The sequence below is a fragment of the Candida theae genome (assembly GCF_024610275.1).
Source record: "Candida theae strain CBS 12239 chromosome Unknown scaffold84, whole genome shotgun sequence".
In the NCBI taxonomy this organism is placed as follows: domain Eukaryota; kingdom Fungi; phylum Ascomycota; class Pichiomycetes; order Serinales; family Debaryomycetaceae; genus Lodderomyces; species Lodderomyces theae.
Window position 1 is genome coordinate 1 of NW_026261463.1, and position 27,069 is coordinate 27,069.

At 40.3% G+C, this 27,069-nt stretch overlaps 9 protein-coding genes across 9 annotated transcripts; 5 read left to right on the forward strand and 4 right to left on the reverse strand. All coding sequences in view use genetic code 12, as the record gives it.

Moving 5' to 3' along the window:
• Positions 1–174: 174 nt before the first annotated feature.
• Positions 175–1,281, forward strand: KGF57_004125 (NADP-dependent alcohol dehydrogenase; the record flags this gene model as incomplete). The annotated part of the gene is made up of 1 exon (XM_051753615.1): positions 175–1,281. The coding sequence occupies one exon, from the start codon at positions 175–177 to the stop codon at positions 1,279–1,281; it is 1,107 nt and encodes a 368-aa protein (XP_051607375.1).
• A 131-nt stretch (positions 1,282–1,412) lies between these two features.
• On the reverse strand, positions 1,413–2,045 carry KGF57_004126 (uncharacterized protein; the record flags this gene model as incomplete). The annotated part of the gene is made up of 1 exon (XM_051753616.1): positions 1,413–2,045. One exon carries the CDS (start codon positions 2,043–2,045, stop codon positions 1,413–1,415), a length of 633 nt encoding a protein of 210 aa, XP_051607376.1.
• Positions 2,046–2,262: 217 nt separating this feature from the next.
• GCV1 (glycine decarboxylase subunit T) lies at positions 2,263–3,456 on the reverse strand (the record flags this gene model as incomplete). The annotated part of the gene is made up of 1 exon (XM_051753617.1): positions 2,263–3,456. The coding sequence occupies one exon, from the start codon at positions 3,454–3,456 to the stop codon at positions 2,263–2,265; it is 1,194 nt and encodes a 397-aa protein (XP_051607377.1).
• Positions 3,457–4,386: 930 nt separating this feature from the next.
• On the forward strand, positions 4,387–12,915 carry TEL1 (DNA-binding protein kinase; the record flags this gene model as incomplete). The annotated part of the gene is made up of 1 exon (XM_051753619.1): positions 4,387–12,915. One exon carries the CDS (start codon positions 4,387–4,389, stop codon positions 12,913–12,915), a length of 8,529 nt encoding a protein of 2,842 aa, XP_051607378.1.
• A 90-nt stretch (positions 12,916–13,005) lies between these two features.
• KGF57_004129 (acetate uptake transporter family protein) lies at positions 13,006–13,833 on the reverse strand (the record flags this gene model as incomplete). The annotated part of the gene is made up of 1 exon (XM_051753620.1): positions 13,006–13,833. One exon carries the CDS (start codon positions 13,831–13,833, stop codon positions 13,006–13,008), a length of 828 nt encoding a protein of 275 aa, XP_051607379.1.
• Positions 13,834–14,643: 810 nt separating this feature from the next.
• KGF57_004130 (uncharacterized protein) lies at positions 14,644–16,506 on the forward strand (the record flags this gene model as incomplete). The annotated part of the gene is made up of 1 exon (XM_051753621.1): positions 14,644–16,506. The coding sequence occupies one exon, from the start codon at positions 14,644–14,646 to the stop codon at positions 16,504–16,506; it is 1,863 nt and encodes a 620-aa protein (XP_051607380.1).
• Positions 16,507–17,563: 1,057 nt separating this feature from the next.
• On the forward strand, positions 17,564–19,672 carry KGF57_004131 (uncharacterized protein; the record flags this gene model as incomplete). The annotated part of the gene is made up of 1 exon (XM_051753622.1): positions 17,564–19,672. The coding sequence occupies one exon, from the start codon at positions 17,564–17,566 to the stop codon at positions 19,670–19,672; it is 2,109 nt and encodes a 702-aa protein (XP_051607381.1).
• Positions 19,673–20,130: 458 nt separating this feature from the next.
• Positions 20,131–20,985, reverse strand: KGF57_004132 (SNAP receptor; the record flags this gene model as incomplete). Its single annotated transcript, XM_051753623.1, has 1 exon — positions 20,131–20,985. The coding sequence occupies one exon, from the start codon at positions 20,983–20,985 to the stop codon at positions 20,131–20,133; it is 855 nt and encodes a 284-aa protein (XP_051607382.1).
• A 3,103-nt stretch (positions 20,986–24,088) lies between these two features.
• On the forward strand, positions 24,089–25,651 carry WSC2 (Wsc2p; the record flags this gene model as incomplete). Its single annotated transcript, XM_051753624.1, has 1 exon — positions 24,089–25,651. The coding sequence occupies one exon, from the start codon at positions 24,089–24,091 to the stop codon at positions 25,649–25,651; it is 1,563 nt and encodes a 520-aa protein (XP_051607383.1).
• Positions 25,652–27,069: the final 1,418 nt, after the last annotated feature.

The window sequence follows — 27,069 nt, forward strand, 5'->3', positions numbered from 1 at the left end:
AATCGGGCATTTTTGTGTAATGTCATGTCAACAATGACATAACGGTTTAGCATCATTGCCACCCCGTCTGCTTTAAAAATTTCACTCTGGCTGGTATAAATACGGATCCAATTCCTCTCATTCCGAATTTTCCAATCCAATTACTCTAACTGCAAACCGACTAATACCACCATCATGACTAAAGCTGTGCCAGATACCTTTCAAGGATTCGCTGTTTCTGATCCAAAGAATTGGAACAGACCAAAGTTGGCTTCATACGAAAGAAAGCAAATCAACCCACACGATGTTGTTTTGAAGAACGAAGTCTGTGGTTTGTGCTACTCTGATATCCACACATTGACTGCTGGCTGGTCTCCAATCCAAAGAGAAAACTTGGTTGTTGGCCACGAAATCATTGGCGAAGTCATTGCCGTTGGTGACGAGGTAACCGAGTTCAAAGTTGGTGACCGTGTTGGAATTGGTGCTGCTTCCTCCTCGTGCCGTAGCTGTCACAGATGTAATCACGACAATGAGCAATACTGTAAGCAGTTAGCAGCCACTTACAACTCCAAGGACGTCAGATCAAACGACTACATCACACAAGGTGGCTACTCCTCCCATTCTATTGCTGACGAAAAGTTTGTTTTTGCAATTCCTGCGGACTTGCCATCGTCATATGCTGCTCCACTCATGTGTGCTGGTATCACTGTTTTCTCACCATTGGTCAGGAACTTGGGATTGGACGCCAAGGGAAAGAACGTTGGTATCATTGGTATTGGTGGATTGGGTCACTTGGCTTTGCAATTCGCTAGAGCTTTGGGTGCCAATGTCACTGCATTTTCCAGATCATCAGCCAAGAAAGAGCAAGCTTTGCAATTGGGTGCTCATGATTTCGTCGCCACTGGTGAAGACAAGACCTGGTACAAGAACTATGACGACCACTTTGATTTCATCTTGAACTGTGCTTCTGGTATTGACGGTTTGAACTTGTCTGACTACTTGTCCACATTGAAAGTTGACAAGAAGTTCATCTCTGTTGGTTTGCCACCAAGTGAGGACAAGTTCGAAGTGAGTCCATTCACCTTTTTGAAACAAGGTGCAAGCTTCGGCTCATCTTTGTTGGGTTCCAAGGCCGAGGTCAAGCAAATGTTGAAGTTGGCTGCTGAACACAATGTCAAGCCAATGATCGAAGAGGTTCCAATCAGCGAGGAAAACTGTGCCAAGGCATTAGATAGATGCCATGCTGGTGATGTCAGGTACAGGTTTGTCTTTACTGGATTCGACAAAGCTTTCAAAGCCTAGATATTTTCATAGAGTATATATAAAGAAGGAGACAGTTAACCAGCAAGGTACTGCGTGTAGAGGTTACAAATTACTCTTTCAGAAAAAGAAAAAAAATGAGGGTATCATATTTACATTACATACAGTAATTCTCAGCTACTCAGTATAGCAAACTTGGGTTTTTGTATCAAGTCCCGCTTGGCCACGTTCGTGCCTGCCGAATATGACCTCTTGTGTTTTTTGATTGCAGCGATTTCATAACCCAGTTTTTGTCCAGACTTGGCCAAATACTTGTCCTTCTTAACAGGAGTTGCAAATGATGGTAAATTGTTGAATCTGTGAGTAGATCTAAATTCATTTTCAAACGTAGCTGGTTGAAAAAGCTCGTCGAGTTGTGTTGTTACCCCGTTGCTCGTAACAAAGCCCTTGAAGGAATTTATGCTCAAATCTCCTAGTGGTGAACGAGGGCCACTTCTAATGCAGGTGATCTTTGGCTGAAGAATATTCTCTTGGTCATTGTGGTTAAGCTTGTTGGAGATAGGGGTCCCTACAATACTGTGGGAGCTGTTGTCCACCTTGTCTTCCCATATTGTGAATCCAGGAGCAGCAGCTGCCTTGTGCTTCTTTGGCGATGGGGTGCGCACTTCCGAAACCGACCTAAATGGTGATTTGCTGTACTCTCTGGTCACAGATGCAATGCTTTTTCTTTGGGGGGATAAGGGGTTCACGTTGAAGACCTTTGGGGAGAGAGCAGATCTCTTTGTAGGTGATGGGGTTGATGGCATTGATGTAGAATGAGCGGAAGGTGGGTAGCCGAGTAAACAACTGCAATGGAAAGAGATTTGCTGAGTATACTTTCCAGTTTTCAATTCAGTCTCGTGAAAGCTAATTAGTAAAAGGGGGACACATTCCACAACTCTGTTTACTTTTTTTCAATGCGCGAGTTTTACTCCAAAAGTTGCAAATATTTGACGCGTCGTCAAATATAGCCGATGTGCTCTGTTACTGCTTATATAATCTACTTGGGACAAATGGCAATTTGGTCACCACTCCATCCCTCAACTTGCCTCTGATCTCAATCTTCACCGGCGCTCCGATTTTCGCCTTTTTATCGATATACGCTTGCGCAACGTTACCGCCATTGGTAGGAGAAGGTGACCCAGAGGTAATGTATCCAATCTCGGTTTCACCGTCCTCGCTGTATATTTTATTCCCCTCTCTAGGAGAAGGACCTTTTGAGGTCAACCCAATTCTTCGGTGCGTGGTGGATTTGTCCTTGATTTGGCTCAAGATCTTGGCTGCTCCATTGAAACTGGAGCCACTCAATTCACGACGTGTTTTGGGAATCAACCAGGTTAAGGATGCCTCGATTGGTGTAATGTCTTCTGTCAATTCGTGTCCGTACAAGCACATACCTGCCTCTAATCTCAATGAGTCTCTTGCGGCCAATCCAATAGGTTTAGCTACATCGGGGTATTCATGCACCAAAGTGTTGAAGAAACTTAAAGCCTCTGCTGCCTCTTCTGGGGTTGCTGATGGGATTGACAATTCAAACCCATCTTCTCCCGTGTATCCCGATCTTGCTAGATGCACAGTAGCCGAGATCGGTGACAATTTGACAAACTTTGTTTGTCCAAAGTAGATCTGACTCAAATCTTCATTGGTAAACTTTTGCAAAAGCTCTTGTGCTTGGGGGCCTTGAATTGCTAATAAAGTTCCTTCAAATGTATTGTGCTCTACTGAGTTGAATGCCTTTAACTCATCTTTGAGAAACTGGACATCCTTCTCTCTGCACCCGGCATTTGTCACCATGTAGTACTTGTCCTTGGCGTGTTTCGTGATGATGCAGTCGTCAATAACCCCGCCTTCCGTGTTCAACAACACCGACAAACTCGAACTGTTTTCCGGAATCAAGTTCAAGTCGATGGGGGTCACCTTTTCCAAGAATGATTGTGCATCGGGCCCACTTATATTGTGTTGCAACATGTGGCTGACATCGAACAAGCCTGCTTTAGATCTAACCCAGTTATGTGAATCAATGTGTGATTGAGACTCGTATAGCACGGGCATTTCAAATCCTGCGTACGGGACCATCTTTCCTCCCAATTTGACATGGGCATCGTACAACGGGGTCTTCAAAAGTGTGCCCGTCGAGGCAAGTCTCCTTTGTGTGAGTTGGAGCGATTTGACTAACATTGTAAAGAGTAAGGGTTGAAGTAAAAAAAAAAAAAAAGAAAAAAAAGATACAAGTTAGTAGTGAATTTTGCGGAGATGAAGATGAACAGACTATATAGAGCTGACTTCGCGTCCGGAGTCAAAATACTTTTGTCTCTGAATAGTTTGACTTCTTGACTTTTTTTTTTGCAATCTATTCAATGAGGTAGATTCCATCCATTGGGCGTGGTTGGACTACCGTTACCACTGCTATAACGATCACCGCTATTAGCTCAATTGCCATCGCAATCATGTTGTGGCCCACCCAAGACCACAAATCATCTCTCGCCAAGTGGTGATACTCCAAATGGCTGTCGCAAGTGTAATACACAGATGCACGACTAGACTTCTTCACAACAGGGTCGGCGTATAAACAGCACACAAATTTGATACTCTGCACAGCCCAGATTAGCGGCATGGCAATTCCAAAGACCATAATTCTTAAACGTCGTTTCTTTTCTTGTCTCCAAAGGTCACATAACTCGCATTCGCACTTGACGAGCTTGTGCTCGGGAAATGTACCCTCTAAGTATTCAACGTCTTCCACATTTCTTCTCAGTTCAGTCACGTATGAGCGCATTGGTAGCAATGGAAAGGGATAAATCTACCTGGCGCACCGTGCAAAACCCGTTCCCTTTTATATCAACTGTTGACTGAGAAGTTGGCATTCGAAAAATTTCCCGATAGGGTCATGACAATGATGTCCATCTCACACAACCACATCCTTGTACGCCCGGAATAGTCATTTTTGGTAAGGAAAGCGTTTTGCGAGCGAAGAGGGTGTTCGCTCTGACGGATATCCTGGTTGGATGCTCAAATGCATCCCTACCGCCACTTTTCTGGGAAAAGATAGACGCGCAAAAATAAAAGAGATTAAATAAATCAATGCCCGAGAAGCACATGAAGTAACACATGTCAGCACTTGATATTGCTCAGCTAGCAGCACTTCTACTGTCGACCAAAGCCAAAGACAAGAACGATGCCCTACTACAACTTGAGGCTATAACTTCCTCAAGATGGAGACTAGCCCTGAAGCAATTGAGAGTTTTAACAGGCGCTATCTTTCAGCTAATTGAGAACGAGTCTCAACAGTTTACAAGCAATAAGTACGCAGCACAGGCGACTACAATCTCACGATTAAATAAGGCCAGCTATTTTTTGAGGATACTAATTGAGAAAGCAATCTCCGATAGACTAAATATAAGATCCAAATTTTTTCTCGAAATATGCTTCAGCATAAAAAACTCATTTTATGTCCAGGGTCAGCCGTTGGATCCGTGTTTGGTTGATTTTGTCATGATTCTAGCGGCAGTATTGGGAGTTGGTTACGTTAATGAGCATATTAGCAGTAAGGAATGGCAGAACATCTATGATTTTCTTGTCACTGCTACAAGTCGAGCATTGGACGATGGTACCCAAACCAAACAATTTGGCTTCACTAATGAAAAAGTGTTGATTGGACTTTGGACAGCTTTGCACAATCTCCTCCGATGTGAAACTTCATCGAGCTGCACTGAGTTGTTTGAAAATGATGCATACTTCAAATTCTTGCCTTTGTTAAACAAAACCATCGATGCTTTCAGAAAAGAACATCCGATTCAAATCGTTGTTTTTAGAATTCTCAATAAGCTCATAATTCTACTAGCCACGACAGACGTCAAATTCGCTCACAAGTTGATTGAGTTGGGTATTAAGTTAACATCATTTTGTCGAAAGACCAGGTGGGAGAAGCTTCAAGACCAGTATTTAATTTTTTTAAATTTACAATCGACCCACAATCTCATGTACATAGACAGCTTGCCAAAGCTCACTGGAGATTCTGAGATTCAGATGTCATTTCTTTCTGAAGAATCTGTCGAAACACAAGTTGGTCTTGAGAATAGTCCAAGTGTGGTGCACAATATGGAGTTACTTATTGTTGACTTGATAAATTATCTACTTGCGCTTCCTTCTGACTTGTGTGGATCTGTTGGCCTTTTTGATTTCAATAGCAAAATCGATTGGTTCAATCTTCGCACTATACGCTTCAAAGGCGAGGATCGTCGGCGTTGGTTATACACGACGGCAGTGGTAAAATTGTTGAAAACATATTTTGAAGTGAAGAAAAGTATACTGCTTCTGCAAGGGACGAGTACACCAGGGAAGAGCTATTTTACTGATTTCGTCTTGAGCAACTTGGTTGGCTCTTTCAACATGATTGATTTTTGTACTTCCTTGGTCCTGTATAATTCAACTACAGAGTTTCACATACTAAGCTTGACATTGATGACTTTTTATCAAGAGCTTGGGCAAACATCAGGGCCCATAAAAGGAGGGAAGCAATGTGGGGAGTCTATTAGTGCAAGTTATGAAACAAATACCACATTCGACTTCACCATATCTGTTGGATGCCAGTCCCTGGATCTCCCTGGGTATCTCCAACATATGCTAAAAACAGTCGAGTATCAAGATGCACACTACTGGCTAATGATGTTTGCAAGGTCTGTTTTGAATCAAGTAGACTTTCACGTGTATAACCTGGCTATAAGATACAACGTCCTCCGACAAATTTTTAAATTGGCCTTAGATGGGATAAACAAAGCTGACAACGATGTTGCTTGTGACTTGATTTCCAAGTTAGTATCACGAGGCGGCTTCAAATTAAGCAAGATTGTTGACGACGGGATCAGAACGCAATTGGAATCGATAATTGATTCTCCTGGTGTGAACGGACCCTCCATCCACGATGAGAGCTTTACATTTTGGTATGCAGTGAACAAACTTTGTATCGATCTCAACATTAAAAGAAAAAATGTGTTGGTAATGAAGATAGACGAATGGTTGTGTGAAAAGTGGGATGCCGCTTTGAGTACTGGTATGCTCGTTCAATGTAACCCGAGCGATTTCGTATACTGGCTATCTGGTTGCATTCCCCAAATAGGTCCGAAATTAAATGTTGACCATAAGAATGCCTATGAAGGTCTGTTCAAAATGACGATGAACTTGGAGGGATCTCGGCTAAGTTTGGAGTCTTTCGTCACTTTGCAACAAAATGATGAAGAGACGGAAGGACATCTGTTTGCTGTTACCGCTGTCTGTTCTGAACCAAGTTCCAATTTCTGGAACCAAATTGTCTCCACATTCAGTAAGTTGAATACTGAGCCAATTGCGTATGGGCAACTTTTCAAGTGGTTAATCGCTTTGCTGGACATATTACTAAAGACACCTCGTTTATCAAGTCAGCAGGAACTTTGGGACACTTTAAACTATCAAATAACAGTTGGTCTTGGGGCTTTTTCAACTGGTTATTTAACGTTTGAAGACGCTTTTGAAGTCATGAATATGATTGTTGATTACTCGACTGAGAGTGCGACTAGTACAAGAAGTTTTCTTTCGAGGGTCCCGTTTGATAAATTGATTGATTCCGTCATTCTGAGCTTTCAAATACCGAGCAGACGTAACAAGAGGCTTTTTAGTGAGGAGGATACGGAATTTTCGGAAGTTAGGGAGGAGAGCAGTGTTACGTCCGATGCTAGTAATGAGACCTCGTCACTTGACTACCAAGATTGTCTATCTTTGCCAGTTTTCAATCTCATGAAGTTTAAATATCTACATTTGAGTTTTTCAAAAGATAATGAGATGGAAGGTTTGCCTCAGTTAATCGCTTTCATTGAAAATTTTGCAAACGAAAACTTATTGGTGGCTTTGTTGTATATTGTTGATGAACGATTGCCAAAACTTAGCTGCATAGATCAAAAACAGTGCTTGATAAAGTTGTTGCGTATTTTAGGAGAGCGAATTCTCTCGGACCAGGTGCTAGAACGAAACGAAACGGTTTTGATAATTGTATCTCGCATGCTCTCCCATTTGCTTCCATTACTTTCTTCAGTGGCAGATGATGCATTGTACAGGGATTGTTGCGATATTGTCCAATGGCTCTATGCATTGGGAACTAAAAATTATATCACCACAGAGGTTTCAGTTGTCAACTTTACCAAATTTTTGGTAATATATTTGCAGCATAACAATGAAGACTATATACCGCAAACATTGCTAGAAGAAGAGACATTTTTGAAGTTTTCTAAATCAACCAACTTCATGAAGTCGAAATTGGTTCATGCGTTTTCCAAATATATTCAAAGTTGCGAGAGTTTCAAGCAAATGGAGATTTACTCCAAATTGTTCAACAATTTTGTTACCCCTCAATCATCGGTTGAAAATGGGGCAACATACGTGTACTTCTTTTCCATTTTGGCTGCATCTTCCTCAGTGGTATTGCGAATGGCCATGTTTAATCTTACAGAGTGTTCAAAGTTTACCTTTTTTGTTCCGTACTTGAAGCTAGGCTTTGAAGAGCTCTATTTGAGATGCAGTTTTTCAAGTCTGCGGAAATTTTTTGATGTACTAAAGGTAGATTTGCTTCGAAGGTGGTGGGTTTTCGATTCAATCAAAACATTCCCTTTTTTTTTGTTCAACTATGACAGCTTGTCTGCATTCTTGAGTGAGAACTACCGTGAAATAGCCGCAGTTATTGTGTCGACCAAGTCAAGAACAGAGACAGATTTCAGAACACAAAATCGCTCCATGGAGCTATTGTCTGTAATTGCCGATGTGAGAAACACCGATGTGCATATATTAATATCTGAAAGCTTGTCATTGATCTTTCCTTTGTCCTACACCAAAGATGGCATTAAAAATTATGTTTTTGACTTGTTGCTGAGCTTTGTTCCAAGATTTAGGCAAGAAGTTAAATCCCAGCTCCCTTTATTAATATTGGATATTGTCAAGCGCCTTGATGTATCGAATGAAGTCGAAATCGCGACGCTACTTCCGAGATCCTATGGAGTGTCTTTTATGATAGACCAGGCGTCGTCGAAAACCGAAAGCAACAACTCCGAAGTGGTGGTACCCTTGCACAGTGGTCTTCAATTAATCAACAAGATGGTGGAAAAGTACCATACAGAAGATTCCTTTTTCTGGTCAACAGCGATGATCTACTTCTTGCTCAGAAGAGTGGGGACGTCATTGCGGGAAAACCTCGCTCTGAAATCGACAATATTAGAAATTCGACGCATCAAGTTGATTATCGCCATGGGCGAAGACAATGCATTTTCGACGCATATATTGAATTTGCTCGTGGAAACTTTAACTCCGTTGATTAACGATAAAGTGCTATCTCCGGTTGTATACCGTATTTTTACACTTTTTGGAGATGTGTTTTCCGTTGAAAACGAACATTTTGAAATCTTCAAGACAATTTCACCATTGCTCAACTCGCTTCTAATGGCACCTCGAACTGTTGATAACAGTTTGCATCAAGAGCTTGTTTCAAAGTTGAGAAAGTATGCTGATGTTATTCAAGGACGTGGTGAAACTTCATCCCGAAAGAAATTGATAACTGCTGCCATTAAACAGTTGAAAAATGAACAATCAACATTGCAAGTGTCGGAAATTGAAGAGTTTTTAAGCGAAAAAGTCGATTTTAATGCTATTAGCATTGTATCAAAATTATTCCCATATGTTGTGGATCCAGAGGCTCTTTCAACGAGAGTGCCAATGTTAAAAAATATACTCGCTTTGGGCAATGAACAACTATCGCAGCTTTCAGAGCAGTTCAAGCTTTGGGTAGCCAAATGTTTATCAAAGTATTATTTCCAAACTCCAACATCAAACTTATTGGATTTGGTTGACATTACAGAATATGAGGGACCTAGTGAATCCGAATTAAATGTGGGCTCGACATTTTTCGATCTTCCAATGCAACATCTCGTTCAATATGCGCAAGAAGGTGACTACTTCGAAGCAGCTTGTGCAGAATCAGTATTGGGAGTTTTTTTCAACATAAAAAAGAAAGACCCCTCCACATTACTGTACGTTGTCAATTTGGAGCTGGTGTACACGTCGATGTCGTTGTTCATTCAAGATTTGAGGCTACATTCGTGTGTATTGCTAAACGATGAGCCTGGTGAAAACATAGGGGATGTGTCTCTTGATGATTTGGTTGGCAATCTCGATTCGATTTTTCACTCCAACAAGATTAACTGGTGCCCCAAGATTTATTTGGCACTCCTCAAGGATGTTGCTACGTACAGTGTCGTCGGATCTATTATGAGTATATTTGTCGTGAAAGTTCCCGAATTTGCCTCCAAAACGATTTCATCTTTGGTGTGCTTTTATATTAATCTTTCCAAAAGCAGGGCTGAAAATATGATAGCAAAATTGTTGAACAACTTTGCGAATCTGCAGCATCGCAATAAGGACGCCATTCGCACATTCGTTGAAATATTGGTGAGTGTGAGAATTGCAGCCAAGACATCCACCAATCCTTCCTTTGCAAGAGTTTGTGAAAATGTTGATACACTTCGATATTATGAGCTAGCAACTGAATCCCGAATGTATAAATCAGCACTAATGTTGTTTGAGGATGTGTTTTGTACTGCAAGATCATCACAGTTACTTGAAAGTCAATATTCAACGTTGCAAACTGTCTATGACGGTCTTGATGACATAGATTTGAATTATGGTCTTCCCGAGAAGACCACTTTGGACCTGTTTTTGAATCTGAAATTTCGTGCGGATGCTTCTCACGTTCAGTTTCAGTATAGCAGTGGGTGCTTGGATGCTAGTTTGAAGTTGAATGCCCCTCTTGTGAATGGGTTTTCTTCGATGATGACAGACGCCGGCATGTTAGGCATCTCTCTGATCATTGGTAAAAGCGTGGAACAGACCATTTCTGAAAACGATTCCTACGAATGGAATTGGAAATTGTCAAAATGGGACCAGCCACTACCTGTGGAAGAGCACAGTGAACATCAGCTGATATATAAAGTATTGAAGCAGATTCATGATTTTCCTCAAAACGGGGAAAGAATCTGTCGTGATAACCTTTTGAAATTAATGGATGTACATACAAGAGGTGGTAACACGGGGGTTAAAGAGATACGAGGGAACTTTTTGAATTGGCTCAAATCTTTGGCATCAGTGACAGCTATTGAAGACACGATTAACTGCACTTCATTGTCAAGTGTAGATGAAGAATTTCTAGAGTTTGAGAAATTGGAGAACATCATTTTGGCAAGACAAACAAGTTATCAAGTATTAGCTGAGAATCCATATTCCCAAACCTCCAGTGACCTGCTCTGGTCTCTATCTTTGAAGGAGTTGGTAATGTACAACAATTTGGCTAGAATAAACAATGAACAACAGAAAATGGTTTCTTCGACGGTTTTGATCGATAGCATTTGCAAGAAGCTACAGAACACACAAGGTGCCCCACACCAAAACTTGAAACATCTATCTATGTTCCAACTAGCACAATCCATGTGGAAACAAGGGATTACAAATGTTCCTGTATCGATATTGAAAGAGTTGTACAGTGCGGGTGGAGTTGATATATACGATCACGAATTGAAGGTGGATAAGTTCATGATCAAGGCAATGATGATAGAATGGATGTCTGAATCGCGTCAGGAACTATCGTCCAATTTAATGGAGAATCACGTATTGCCAACGGCGGAAATGTCTTTGAGATTGGACGATCAAGTACAACAATCTAAAATATTTCGCCTTTTAGCTCAGTTCTGCGAAACACAATTCAAATCTAAATCGTTAAGCGAACAAATTGAAGTATTGGAAAAACGAGTTAGTGAAAAAGAAAATGAGATTGGGGAATTGCGAACTCACTACAGCTCCTCCCAGGTTTCATCGGACGAGAAGCGTTCAATCAACAAGTATTACTCAAAATTGAAATTGCAGTATAAAGCTGAGTGCGCAGATCTCGAGCATGCAAGGGCCAACAAGAAAAGATTTGCAGTCAAAGCCATTGAGTATTATTTGCTAACAATGACCATGAGTGACTTCCCAGAAGAGGACTTGGATAAGTTTTGTGCTTTGTGGTTGGAGCAATCAAACCATGATGGACTTAATGATAAGATTGGACTGAAAGTTATGTTGTTGCCGTCATATAAGTTGCTAAGTTGGTCCGCGCAACTAATCTCGAGATTGACGAAAGAAGATACTAATTTTCAAAATATATTGAAGCGATTGATATTTCAGGTGTGTGTCGATCATCCATACCACACATTGTACTTGTTGTTTTCTTTGATGAGACATAAGCAGTTGGCACAAAAGGATGCTAACCCTTTGCTTCTTTCCAAAGCTATGGCGGCTGAAGCTTTATGGGTGAAATTGATAAACCACAACTCGAGTTCCTTGCTTGAAAAGATCAATGAAATCCAAACTTTTAGTGAAGAATGTATACGGCTAGCTGAATTCAAGGCACCAAAAGGTAAAAAAATCAACTTGGAGAGTCTTAGTGAGTATTCAACTTTCTGGTTGCATCACTTGCCGCGCATCCCCCCACCTACAATGTCACTCAAAATTGATCCTACCAAGTCCTACCTGAATATTCCTGTTATTTGGAAGATTGAGAGGAAGATTTCAACAGCTACAACTGGCTTGAGTTTGCCAAAAATTGCCACTTTTATTCTCTCGGATGGATCGAAACATGTCATGTTGATGAAGCATGGAACAGACGATCTTCGACAGGACTCGATCATGGAGCAAGTCTTCGGTAAGGTTCAAAACTTCTTCACTAGAGACAAGGAGTGTAGCAAGAGGGGATTAGTAATTAGAACCTACAATGCTGTTCCCCTTGGTCCTAGATCGGGTGTTATCGAGTTTGTACCAAATTCGACATCCTTTTCGGATGCAATACAGCCGTATCATACTAAGCACGATAAAATGAAGTTAGAAAAGGCTAGAGACATCATGCGGCAGTGTCAGAATCAAGATAAAATTGAACGACTTCGCGAATACCAAAAAATCGAGGCAAAGATCAAACCTGTTTTGCATTTATTCTTTCAAGATTGTTTTCTCACACCCGATCGGTGGTTTGAGAGTAGAGTCAAGTATACTCACGGTGTGGCGACATCCTCCATTGTCGGACATATATTAGGTTTGGGTGACAGGCATTGCAACAATATTCTACTCGATAAACGCAATGGAGAACCGATACATATAGATCTTGGTGTTGCTTTTGATCAGGGAAAGCAATTGGCGATACCGGAAACTGTCCCATTCAGATTAACAAGAGATGTAGTCGATGGCTTTGGTGCTACCGGCGTAGAAGGTACCTTCAAAATTTCTTGCCAACATACAATGAGAGTTTTGAGAGAGAACAGGGACCATATCATATCCATCTTGGACGTGCTTAGATGGGATCCGTTGTACTCGTGGACCTTGTCGCCGATTAGGAGGAAACGATTACAGCAGGAAGAGGAGAGACTGGGGTTACAGCCAGAGCAAGATGGCTCAGATGCGGGACGTGCTGTGCTAGATGTGTCGGACAAATTGGTTGCCAATGGTTTGAGCACAGAAGCAGTTGTGCGGGAATTGATACAAGAGGCAACTAGCCCTCAGAATTTAGCATTGTTATACTTTGGGTGGTCCCCATTCTACTAAAACGAAAAGAATGTCGTACAAAGGCATGTTTCAACTGTGAATATAGATATACACACAACATATAGCAATAACTCTTTTTTGTTCTTTGTCTCAAGCTGGCAATGTTTTCGTCTTATTATGGAACACTCGCAAAGGCAATGTAGGAAATACGATATAACTGTTGAAGCGGTTAGTAACTCCAGAAAAGCAACTGTACCAGCCAAACAAAGAGCTGAGTACAATCACGACGCCACCGCCCCGAATGCAGCGAACACTTTGTCTCATAAATCCTGCAGCAAGTAGAAAGAAGCCCAAATCCAAGGTGAAAAATAATAAAACAAATGGCCAGGTGGACTTGAAAGTACAAAGCAACATCAAGAATGTGAAAATCGCCCATCCAAGAAGGAAAAAACCTGCAGCATCGCCAAAGTCGTCATTGTCAGCGCCTCCATAAGCTTCGATAATTCCAAAAGTTGGGATGAATATAGCTCCAAATGACATCCAGAAGCTACCGTAGCTGACAAATGCTGTTGCTGCAAAAGTGTTGCCAATAAATACTTCGCAAAGACCAGCAATGAACTGTACTACCCCGCCATAAAAAACAGCAGCACCCATCACTGCATTCAAAGTGGTGATACCCATTGCACGGGCTAAAATCAATCCAGCAACAAAAGCGGTCAATGCAAAACCTGCTAGCCCAACCGCGGAAGCATTCCCCCAGTTATTATGGGGCCAGGTGGAGTATCCCGGACTAAACTCTCCCGCAGAAGGTCTCTTCAAATCTCTCCTGAGTACTTTTTGATTGTTGATTACAGTTCGCTCGTCATCGGAAATAAGCGTTGAGTGCATACTCGTTTGTGGAATAAACTGCGGGTTGGAGGGACCAGCTTCCAACGGGGTAAGCGGCTCAGGTTCGTTGTTTTCTTCCAATGAAACCATTTAGTGTGGGTGTGGAGCTATGCTTCGTACATTTTAATTTGGACAAGGATGAGGGCGAATCGTCCATAATATATGGCTTTCCATCGTAGAAATAGGAGTTTCCTCAAGCCTATTTGGGCATAGTGGTTCCTCATTGAATGCGTCTTAACGTGACTCCATCTTAGCAGTACACTCAATCAAATGTCTACTTTCACCAGCGTACCCCTGCAGATAAAAAAACTTTGCTAATCAGTTAGTGAACTAATTTTTTCGTTACGCGTAACACGTGAGAAAGTGAGCTTTGTGACATTGTTTTTGCGACAAGGGAAGGATCTCGAAAAGCGGATGTATCCTACATATGATTTTTGGAACTCAAACAAAGCACAGGACTGGCATATATAGTGCTCTTAAAACTCGCCTAGAATTATCATTTAGTCGTATCAATTTTTTTGAGAAATGTGTGCAGAAAAGATTTGATGAATATTGGTACCACAAATGGGAAAATAAAAGCTCTGTCCTTACAAAGTTATATAAGCACGAAAAATACAATTAGGCGGATAGAACAGAGTAGACGTCATGCAAGAATAATTACACCCTTGAGAATTAAGTTTTTGTTTTGTTTGTAGTTTACTTTGTACTGCACGCTAATTAATTTGTGTCAGCATGTTAAAAATTATCTCAAAACTCTCTCGCTTTCCTTCTTTCCTTCAATAAGATTTTGTATTTACGACGCCAAAAGCGTGTAACGTACACATCTACATTAACCGATACAAACAATTCACCTTTACCTTCACCAATATACTCCACAACCCAATCATATTCCAATCTCAAATGAGTAGCTTCGGAGCGGAAGAAGAACTACCATTGCAAGGATGCATTGTGAAAATACCTTTAATCATTGAAAATGAAAGTGCATCTGCAACATTATCTCAAAGTTTTCTTTGGACACACGTTACCAGAGCCGACTATGAACCAAGCGCAGATCCCAACTTTATTAATATCTCGCTAGTGTCAATTTGGGAAGAAGGGTACTATCACACAACCATCAAAAAGCAAAATATTTACAACATATTTGAGAATTCGACCTCAAGGAAGGTAAATATTGATCGCAACAGCACTTACGACGTATTTACCGACTTGTTCCCATTGGATTTGGATACGTTTTTGGAAAGTGAAGGCAAGGATGGTGTACACAAACAGCTTCTACTAAGTGCCAAAGTGAATGTTCCTGAGAGCAGTTTCAAGAAAGGAGAAGGGCTCAATCCAGATACATTACAAATTCAGATAAAGAGCACAGGGACATTCAACCCAACCGTGGGAAAGTTTGATTTGAATTCAGTGGATTTTGAATCTTCAGAGAATTTGAAAGATGAGGGTAATCTATTCAATTGGATGCAGTTGTTTGAAAGCCAGAACAAGGAGCTCGTAAAACGATTGATTCAAGCTAACGCCGAGAACGATCGACTACAAACAGATAATACTCTTTTGCAACGGGGAATTGAGCAAACGAAAAAGGATTGCGACGAGATTATTACAGATTTGGAGTCCAAGTTTTATCAGGAGATGAATTTGAAGAAGGATGTTATTTTTGAATTGTCAAAGAATGAACTACCGAAAACTGAATTGCTCGGGTTGAATGCCACCTTCTTAGCTCATACAGTGGAGAAGGAAAATGCCAGAAATGAAAATAAGAAGAAGGGGGCCCGAGGGAAGCGTGTAAAGCAGGAAAATGAAACAAGGTCAAAGAGGCGAAAGATCAAACGAAAAAAAGTTGACAGTGTGGAGGAGGGGTCCGACTTCAGAAACGACACTGATTACACCGATGTGGAGCATGCAGATGAAAACGCTGGGGAGGTGATGAATATCAAGGTGAAAAAGGAGCCAGAGCAAATTGAGAAACCAAGACGATACAATTTGAGAAGCCAGTCGAATACAAGAGTGAAGAAAGAGCCAGAGTATGGGAATCAAGCAGAATCTCCCAGACTGGAATCCAATTTTGTTCCACATGTAAAGAAAGAACCCTGCACACAAATCACTCCCAAATCTCCTGAGTTGAAAGATGATTCCAATCCCATCACTGTGAAGTCGGATCCAGATGTTAACAGTACACCATTCAGCCCAGACTCTTTTACATTTAGCAGTGAAAATTCGCAAGACAATTTGAAAGTGGAGAGCTTATTATGGAGATCGCGAAATCCTTCTTTGAATATAGAAAGGGATCGAGACATATTCAACAAAGCAGTGCGACTAGGTACTCATGGAAAAGATGATGTTGATAAGGATGAGGAAGTGGACGAGGAGAACGATAACGGAACGGGATGTCAAGAGACAGACGAACAAACTGTATATAGTTCGGATGGCAACGGTGGCTCATCAGATCAAGACCAAAAACTGGAAAATGAGCGTGAAGATGGAGACAAAGGGAATGACGAAGTGGAATACGCTAAGAATGCCACTGACTCCAAAAGCCAAACTGAGAAAGGGTCTTTCATTGAAGATAGTCTTCGTAGCGTCACTTCAGAATCCAAACGCAAAGCAACTGACGAGTCCCAAAATAGAACAGACTACTCAGACGATGAAACTAAAAAGAAGAAGGATAATGACAAAACAAAGAGTCAACAAGCTGCAAGCCAAGCTGACGTAGAGACGGATTACAGCGACGATGACGATGACGATGACGATGACGATGAGTAGCCAAGAATAATTTATGACATTTACGAAGCAAATGGATCTGTAAACTTTTCTGCACGATCTCCTAGATGTAGCTGTTGACGTAGTACAAGCACTGTTGATAGCGTATGTAAGTCATCATTTTTTTCCAATCCATAAAACACTCACAACATCGCTATAAATAAAATTCTCACTCAGCTATAGAACCCAAAATAGACTGATTACAGCATGAGAGCAAACTGGTACTTGCCTGCAGACTCTAATCGTCCTTTTATGGCTAAAGTGTTAAAGAGTGCAGTGCAATTGTTTGATATAGCTAACCTCTTTGGGTAGCGTCGTTTATCTTCCTCGCTTTCTCAACTTCTCTCTCTCTCTCTCTCGTCATTGAAAAAAAAAAAAAAAAAGAAAATTTTTGATTCAATCAAGATCATCTTCCTCTTTCAATAATCCAATATTAAATTCAATCAAAACACACATAAGGAAGAATAACGAAGATCTACGAAACTTTCTTTTCAAAATTAATCCATTCTTGATCTAAGCATATTTCATTTTTCATTTCACTTCATTTCCTTCTTGATTCTCGACTTTTTTGATTTTTTTTCTTTTTTTTTTGATTTTTATTTATTCACGAGTTCCACTTATTTGATATTCATAAAGCACCTGCACTATCCCATTCAGCATCACTGGGACGACTACTACTGCTACTACTGCTACTACTGCTGCTACTACTACTACTACTACTACTACTAATACCGCTTTGTTCCTTATATTTCCTCGGCACCTTGCATACACCGCTTTGAATTTATTTCGTTGATCAGTTTTGGCCCTTTTGCCCTAGTTCCCGCTTTGTACAGTTTTGATAGATTGATAAGGACATAGGGAATACTGTCTGATCGTTGTGTTAACCAACCACTATTTAACTTTTGCATTTACTACAATTGGGAAAAATTTTTCTACATTTTCTTTAACGAGGAGATACCTACATTATAGAACTGCGACAACTCACTCAACCCTTGGCTCGCTAACTAGACATTTTTTTTTAAAAAAAGTGACCCCTCATACTGAGCTGCTTTTACTGATTATGTCTTATTACGATCCATATCAAGGCATGTCACAACAATACGTTGGACAACAATACTACCCGCAGTACTTTTCAGAACAACAGAACCAATACGGCAGTGGCGATGAATTTCCCTTGGGTGACAGAGGCTCCAATGGAATGGAAGGGAATTTCAATGACTATGGTACCAGCCAAACTCAATTCAGCGGGTTCGATTCGGGAAACGCATCTCACTGGGTGAACCCAAACAGCTACCACCCTGAGTTGGATGTCCATCACAATTTTTCCCAGCATAATGGTAATGGTAATGGTACATTTCAGGGGAACAATGGATTCCATGGCATTGATGCACCAAATATTGGATCGACAGCAGGAGGTGAATTTTATGCCGAAGACAGCTCTTACTTAAATAACAATGGATCCAACGGACAAATTGCATACGGCAACATGTTGTCGAACGAGTATGATCAAGGAATGTTGGCATCACAGTCAAATGACATCTATCAGCATCAAATTAACGGTGGTCCAAATGCATCCAATGCTCAAGTCGTGGGCACTGGTACCAATATCGGTGTAGGTGGCGTTGGCGGTGTGTCCGCTGCGACACCAAATGCAGCTCCATCACGTACAGTCTATTTGGGAAATATCCCCTCCGACATTCAACCCAATGAGTTGTTGGATTATGTACGTTCGGGGATTCTCGAGAATGTGAAAATCATACCAGCAAAAAACTGTGCATTCATTTCATTTATTGACCATCAGCTGGCTTTGCTTTTCCATTCCGATTGTATTTTGAAAAAGCTCAATATCAAAGGACACGATATCAGAATTGGATGGGGGAAAAACACTTCTATTTTGCCCGCGGTATTGGAAGCAATTCAACGTGATGGTGCCACAAGAAACGTCTACTTGGGAAATTTGAATAATCCAGCAACGGGACAAATGATTACTGAAGAAGAATTGAGAGAGGATTTATCTTGTTTTGGTATTATTGACAGTATAAAAATTATCCCAGAAAAGGGCATTGCATTTATTCATTTTTTGAGTATTCTTAGTGCTGTCAGATGTGTGGCTAACTTGCCAACGAAGGAGAAGTATTTGGACAAGAAGTGCTTTTATGGAAAAGATAGATGTGCATTTATCACCAAAACTCAACAACATAATGCTGCTCAATACTTGGGTTTAGCTCCTGGAATGGAACACATTGTTACCGCAGCAGATCGTGAATTTATATCCAGTGCTTTGGTTCAACAATCAGCAGCAGCTGCTCAAATTGCAACTCAGGCTGGTGGTGCTAACAATTTGGGAAATCGCACAGTTTATTTGGGCAATTTGCATCAAGATTCTTCTGTTGAGGAGATCTGTAATGTTGTTCGTGGAGGATTGTTGCAAAGTATTCGGTTCTTGAAAGAAAGACATGTATGTTTTATCACTTTTATTGATCCAATTGCTGCAGCTCAATTTTTTGCCATGTGCCAATTACATGGATTAACCATTCACAACCGAAGAATCAAAGTTGGTTGGGGTAAACATTCCGGACCGTTGAGTAATGCTCTTAGTTTGGCTGTTTCCAATGGTGCTTCAAGAAACATTTACATTGGTAATTTGAACAATCTTGAATTTTACAATCCAAAAAAATTGAGAGAGGATTTTTCAAAATTTGGTGATATTGAACAAATCAATTACCTTGAAGAGAAGAACTGTGCATTTATCAATTTCGTGAATATTGCCAATGCTATCAAAGCCATCGATGGTATTAAGCTGTTTCCTGACTACAAGAATTTGAAAATCAATTTTGGTAAAGATCGTTGCGGAAATTTACCTAGACAATTTCAAAGCCAGGGCTTGCCTTTGGGTGGTGGAGCTATGGGTCTCTTGGAGAGTGCTGCTGCTAATACACCAATGGGACATCAAGGAGCTACCCCAACTACCAATGGAGGCAGTGGTGCCGGAACTGTAGTCAGTGGAAGTGGACACGGCTCCTTGTCTGACTTGGGAGATTTCAAAGATTTGAGAGAGGGAACTGCTTTACAATCTGGTCATAATGCGTTTGAAATTACCACCGTAGGTGCATCAAGAAGCAGCTCAAACTCGCCATTGCAATCGCCACACGACTCGTTGTTGCATTGAGGAGTAAAATACCGGCTACCCTACTCCCCTCTCCATGAAGTCCTGCTTGGCCCCCAAAATATCTTTTATTATTTGATTTACATTTTATTCATGATGCATTTTTGAAATTCTCCATACACCCATATTTGTTTTTTTTTTTTTTATTTTTTTTTTTGGTTTGCCACACTTTGCTTGTGCATTGGAGCTTTTCATTCTTTCGTTTTCGAACAACCGCCAGCTATATATCCACGTTGTTGTTGCCATTTGATTCACTTGGGTTTCTTTACCATTTTTTGGATCATAAAAACGGAATATACATGACGACAAAAGTTTGACTTTGTTTGTTTGTTTTATACAGTTTCTTATACATAGCTTTACTTGACTTTTTTAAAATGACGACTGCATAGATATCCGCACACGAGTAGATCCAAGGTATAGTGCTCGCTTTACTCTGAGTTTTACTCTCGTCAATGTACATACTACCTTATTCTTGGAACTATTACGATAAAGAGCATCATCAACAAAAACACCCCAATGACTCCAACAACACACTTTAACAAAAACCACAAGCTTATTCTATTACCGGTCTTGCTTTCCAAATAATTGTTCAAATTGCGGTCAATCACTTTGAACAAGTTTGAATTCCGAATGATGTTTTCATTGGTTTCATTAAGTATAGATAAATCATCACCCAAAATCTTGGAGCTTAGGGACATGGCGCTTGTTTTCAACGTGGATGTAAGTTGCGACAATTCATTGAGGATGTCATCTTGAATGGATTCATGGTACGTGTTGAGTTTGTCGACGTCGTTTGGCGATGTTGAATCGAGATCAAGTTTTGATTTGGATTTTGATAAAAGTCGGTTGCGTAGCTCAGTCAAGTTTTCATCGTTGTCAAATGTTGTAGTTGTGGTGGGTACAGCATCGTCGCTGTTGCTGTTGCTGTTGCTGTTGCTGTTGCTGCCGTCGTGGATGGAGTCGCTAGTAGATTCCCGTTGTGGTGTATTTGCCAAGTTGTACCATTCAATTAACTGATGAACAACGTACAATTTTTCGTCAATCACGTCAACAAGCAACTGTTCTACCCTCAATTTAAGCTCTTTGTACAGTTTGTTCTTCTTGAATTGGTCCAATAGGGATAGTTGCTGCAATAGTGAACTTTGTAATATTTGTAATTTATATTGAGCAATGTATGGTGAAGGGGCAATTTCCCTGGTTGATGTGTCGTTTACCGGGGAAAATTCATTGAGTGTGAGCAAATCCGGTAGGTTGAGTTGATGAATCTCCGATTCGTAAACCTTTACGATGTTCTCAATAGTCTTGACCGATGTCATGACTGTCAATTGCTAGAGTAGCAGGGTGCTATGAATTTAAATGAGAAAATGTATGGAAGGACAAAAATATTACTTGTCGCAACATAAACGCGACACATCACATCACATCACCAATGGCAGATCTTCCATTCCGTCTTACATCAAGATACATTTCTTTATATATACTCTAGCTCCATAACATTAACTTACGGTTGTAACTGTCGCTACACTACAGTTATGTACTAATAAGACCAATGTCAGCCAAACTACTATCAAACGACGATCTAGAATTGATGTTCTCTTGAAGAGAAAGATCGTGGTTAGCGAAAATGGCTCTGTTGCTCTAAGGATTTTGAGAAAAAAACGAGGTATGTCATTAATCAACGTTATTGCTAAGCTGATTTATAATCTCCAGGTTGAGTTAGTTTCTTTGTATCCTTATTGACATAAGGAAGAAGAAGAAGAAGAAGAAAAAGAAAAAGAAGAAGATGATCAAAAGAGTTGAATTTTTTTGTTTTTTTCCTTTCTACCCTTCTGCTTTTTTGTTTTGACCAAGACACGATTCTTTGTGATTCTCTGTTTGTAGCTTCTTTTGAAGGATTCAAATTTACATCAGTACTTAGTCTCAAGCATAGGGTGAGTGCGGTAAATAAAAGCAGTGCCGACAAGTTCGTATAGGAAAGGCATGCCATGCTATGTCGCTGGTAAGAAATCAGAGGAAAACTTGCCTATGATTAGAGGAGTTTTTATTTTTTTTTCACCAAAATTTAGCCAATATTTTTAACTTCTAAATCTACGACGCGAAACGGATTTGTTGTGGTTCTTAAGAAGGTCGTTTTTCGTTTGTTACTGCAGGTCAACTGTTTTACGAGCCAAGGAAGTGCTTTTCACCCTTCACCCCTTTTCTACAATTTTCAATCGTCATCTTCCTTAAAAGCTCAATTTTTAAGTGAAAAACAGCTCAGTATAAATAGCAAGGCGAATATTTGCATCTTCAATGAGCTCATAATTGCCTATACATTTCAGCAGTGCACAAAACTATGTACTTTTCAGTTTTAGATGAGAATTCCAGGCACACAAGGCGACGTTGCAAAACCTTTCTTCTTTTGTGATGTGTTTGTCGACCGAACAATGCGCATTCTCCATGCGAAACAGACCCATACTTGGGCCGAATACTAAGAATTTCTTTGAAGGGCATAGAAACTTAAAATTAAGTACAACAAAAACTAAGGAGAATAAACTTTACATGGTCTTGAATCTTGATACGACGGCATCATACGTAAACAGATGACTCTGGCACGTATGATCTTCCCTACTAAGACACACTCGAGTCAATGCAAAATCATTTTCGTGCGTGTTCACTGGCTAGCTCTTTACATTGGTGCAACGAGTGGAGTGGAGGATTGTTATCCATAGTACAAACGTTTTATGGTGGAGAAAAAAAAAAAAAAAAAAGAAAAGAAATAAAATTCAAGAGCCGAGAACGCTACCGTGTGTACTCTTCAAGTGATCTCAATTTACGAAAAAGCTTTGTCTGCGCTGTTCTTCGTTAATTTTGAAAACGTGTACATCAACCATCCCTATTTCTCAACTAAGCCATTGGTTTATTATCGTGTGATGGGTTGCAGTCACATTATAACAGAGAAATCGGTATATTTGCACGATAAACAGTGAACAGGGTTAAAATGATTCGGAATTACGCATTTCTTTTTTCTTTTTTTTTTTTTTTTGTTATAAATTTCTAAACTTTTCACTTTCACTCTTAGTTACAGCTTTCGTTTTCAGATGCCACAGAAACGTTGACTGTTCATCATCATCTGGGGTCAGGTCGCCTTTCAAGCTTTGAAAAAGAGAGAGAGAGAGAGAGAAGAGGTGGGCTCTTAGAAGGGGAGATTTGCAACTCCTTTTATTATTTTTTTTCTTAGCTTTTCCAAGTATTTTTCTTGTTGTATACTTTAAATCGAGGGCTAAGGTTTTTTATAGCGGGTTGTGGTGGGTTGTCTTGTGTTTGTGTCCACTACAGAAGGAATTTTATGCACATTGCTAACAACAACAACAACAACATGTTGTTGTTGTTGTTGTTGTTGTTGTTGTTGTTGTGTTGCTATGATGAATGATCTGTTTGTGCATGTGTATAGTGTATTGTGACAAATTTCAGTTGTGAATGCTATTGTTGTTGTTGCCGCTGCTGCTACACAAACACTTTACTCTATACTCTAAAAATTGTGAAAATGTGTCTGAATCAGGATGAAAAATATCTACATTGAGCAAACGACAAATGACGAAAAAGGGTTGTTGATTGACAAACAAAAAATAAAATAATTTTAAAAATAGAATATCAGGCGGATCAACAAGGATACGAAAGAAACAGCAACAGCAACAGCAACAACAACAACAACAACAACACATGTAACCTCGTCATCTCTAGTAACCACTATATATACTGAAAGCTACTGCATAGGGTAAGCACCCTTTTATTGGCTTGCTTTTAACTCCGATGTATATGTGCTTCGGATCAGTAAGGGAAAAATAAGTCACAGCGCTTGTGCTATATTACAGCAGCGGCGACAGTGATGAAATGGTGTCTTTGTGTAATTGTTGATGTTTACTCAAATGTATATAGAAATAAAAATATATATATATAAACATAAAAAAAGAAATTTTATTATATTTCTCTTATATGCAGGATTGAAGCACATATACCCAATTTCAATATATCAAACAGTTTTCAGAAAACTCACAACATCAACAACAATAATAACAACAACTTCATCAACATCGTCGAAACCTTTACCTTTACATCACCCTACTTCTTCAGACAATAGTCACCACACCCAAGTCTTCTCACTCAATAGAACCAACCACTCGCTACAATCTAGAAGCAGGAGGAGTACTCCACCCAACCAACCAACCAACCAACCTCCCCTGCAAAACTACCAACAAAGGGTTCTATCATTATTTTTTTTTTTCTTCTTCATTGGTCACATATCTTAGTATATACTTATAATACTTGCCAATCTCACATCATCACCACTAGTTGTTGTCCCCTTGCATTCACTAGCTTGGTCTTGCATATCTTCATATAAAACCATTACATTATTTTACAATAGACATTCAACCAAAAATGCTACCTAGACATAATTTAATCTTGCTTCTTTCATTTTTCAGTTCAACTACTTTTGCTGATAGTTGGTCAAACCTGGGTTGTTACAAAAGTTCATCTTTGTCAAATCTACAATCACAGGGCTACTACATATACCAGTCGTCTGGCCATTGTGAACAAGTATGTGCTGGGAAGCGGATAGCGGCACTTATCAGTGGTAGTCAATGTTATTGCGGTGACTCTGATCCCACACTGAGTTCAGTAGATAGCTCGAATTGTGGCACCTCCTGTCAAGGTTACGGTACTGAAAAGTGTGGTGGAGATGGTTATTACACAGTTTATGTCAATTCCGATGTTGAGAGTCAAGATACACAACAGAGCAGTAGCAGCTCAAGTCTGTCAAGTACATCGTCTACATCGTCATCTACATCGTCATCGTCATCGTCATCGTCAACATCAAGCACATCTTCCTCGTCAAGTTCATCATCACAACAACCACAAACTAGCACAATAAAGGAAACCACCACGGCTCTGCCATCGAGCACATCTAATGACGAAACTTCTCAAGCTCAAGCAACCACTTCGTCGCAAACACCAGAAACTAAGGTGGAAGTGGCTTCTTCAGTACAGCCAACAACCATAGTATCTACAGTTGTCAACTCAGCAAACACTAAACTGCAATCAGTCATTTATCGTACAATTATTGAGTCGCCGTCATCACAACCTTCATCGTCATCAGCAACTACGACAGTATCTTCCCCTGCATCATCCTCAGGAGCACTCGAGGCTTCGCGAACTGGCTCGTCGGCAACTTTGCCATCATCCGCATCATCGTCGTCATCCGAAAGTTCAAACTCAAATAAAAACAAAGGAACTTCAGGGGGAGTCATTGCTGGTGCTGTGGTTGGATCAGTAGCAGGTGTAGCAGTTATTGCCGGGTTGCTATTTGCATTTTGCTGGTTTAGACGTAGAAGACAGGATGACGAAGACGTTGATGATCAATTTACATTATCAGGACCTAAACAAGAAATGTCCGAAGTCGATTCACCAACTCCACCACCTAGCCTGGATCCTAACCCATTCTTGTTAGCTAGTGGATACAATTATTTTGATACCTCACAACAACAGCAATTTCCAAATGGAACAGGAAGACTGCCATCACTACAACAAACACCAAGACAATACAACAACAATCAATTGCAAGGACATTCTCAAACTGGAAGTGGAGCCAGCGCTGCAGCTGGCGTGTTTGGCCACCATCAACAATCGAGCTCAAGTGGAACCAGTGGCGGTGGCGGTGACCACTCGCTAGGGTCACATGGAGACGATTATGCCTTTTTCGATATTCAAAATGGAGGTGATGGAAGCCTACATCATACAAACAGTCTACCACACTCAAACGGGCCACACACGCAGCAGCCCCCACTACAACAACAACAACAACAACAACAAGCATCACATCAATTCCAATTCCTCAATGCCAATTCACCCGAGCCAGGGTTTGGACGGAGGAAATTGAGTAATGGTTCGCTACCAGACATGATAGCAAGAGAGCCAGGTTCGTTGAAAGTGGTCAATAATTAAGATGTCACTCAATGGAGGAACTGAGAGTGGTGTTTTATTTTATTCTTTATTATTTTTCATTTGCACATAATTATTCATATTCACACACAAGTTCTATGATCTTGAGGTTTCTGTCCTTTTCAAGGGATTCTACAAACGCACTCTTTTGACATTACTCTTCTGAGTGATACGTTTCACGGTTTTTTTTTTTATTATCATTGTTTTACGGTTTTTTACTATCGATATCTAGATCTAAATTGCAGAATATATATTAGATGATGACCTCAAGTTTCTAGCGTGTGTTAGCTTTAGATGCTTAACGAAGTATTCGTGAACTTGGAATTTGTAGGACCTAAGAGAATTCACTCGAACGCGCCAACGTCTTACTACGCGCTGTCGGATTCGGCTTCAGTTGCCTGTATTCCTGGCGTCCTATAAAAAAAAAATTCGGCACGTGACGTTACATTGATAAAATTGTGCACTAGGTATCCACTAGATCAATGACTTTTATTAAGCATAGCCACAACTGGCGTGTCAGTGGAGGAACTGAACGGTAAAAGAAAACAGAGAGAGACACCTTCGAAAAGAATTCTAGAAACGTTTGGGACCTCAATCTATGCGAGCTCAATGAAGATACAGCTCAGCCCAGAAAAGGTTCAACAATCTTGTTTTGTTTATTGTTTTCGATTTCGCGTCTTATTGTCTTTTACTATTGCATCCACAAAATAAACAACACAAAGTAATTTTTCACATTTTGATTTTGTGGTGGGCAGACAACATCAACAGCAAAAGAACACTCTAGTGATCGACAAACAGGTCTAGAACGGAGTTCAGGAAGTAGAGGTCATTAGGATTTACGCGCTATACGTGAAACGTCACTGTCCGTCACGCAATTTTTTGTTAGTAGAACGCAACACGTGCTAAATTCAATCCGTCAATCGTGTTTGTGGGCGATTCAATGTGGACGATCATGGCCCTTGTATGCTTCTTTGTTTCGTTTTGGTCTAGAAGCGATCAAAGCATGTGTGGAAACTTGTGTTCAGTCGCTTTGACGTGTCGGTTGTTCGAATTGCTTGAGATCAAAGCCGAGGTTTTCAGAGAGAGAGAGAGTGTGTGCACGTAAAGTTGTCAATTTTGCATTTTTTTTCAATATGAATCACACCACAGTTGAAAGAACTGCGTGCTTTGACCGTTATACTAAATGATGCTGGCTACCGCAACTTACAACCTGTCTTCTCTATGAGTTTACATATTTCTTTCTTTTTAATTTTTTTGCATCTTTTCATCCAAGTTACTCGTAACATTCGCTGTTTGAGAAAATTTTGGTTTAGCAGAAGATATCACCAAGCCAATAATAAACAAGATGATACTAATACAGCTTCCCCTTCACTGGCAAAACACTTTCCTTACCAAAAACGACTATTCCGGGGGTACAAGGA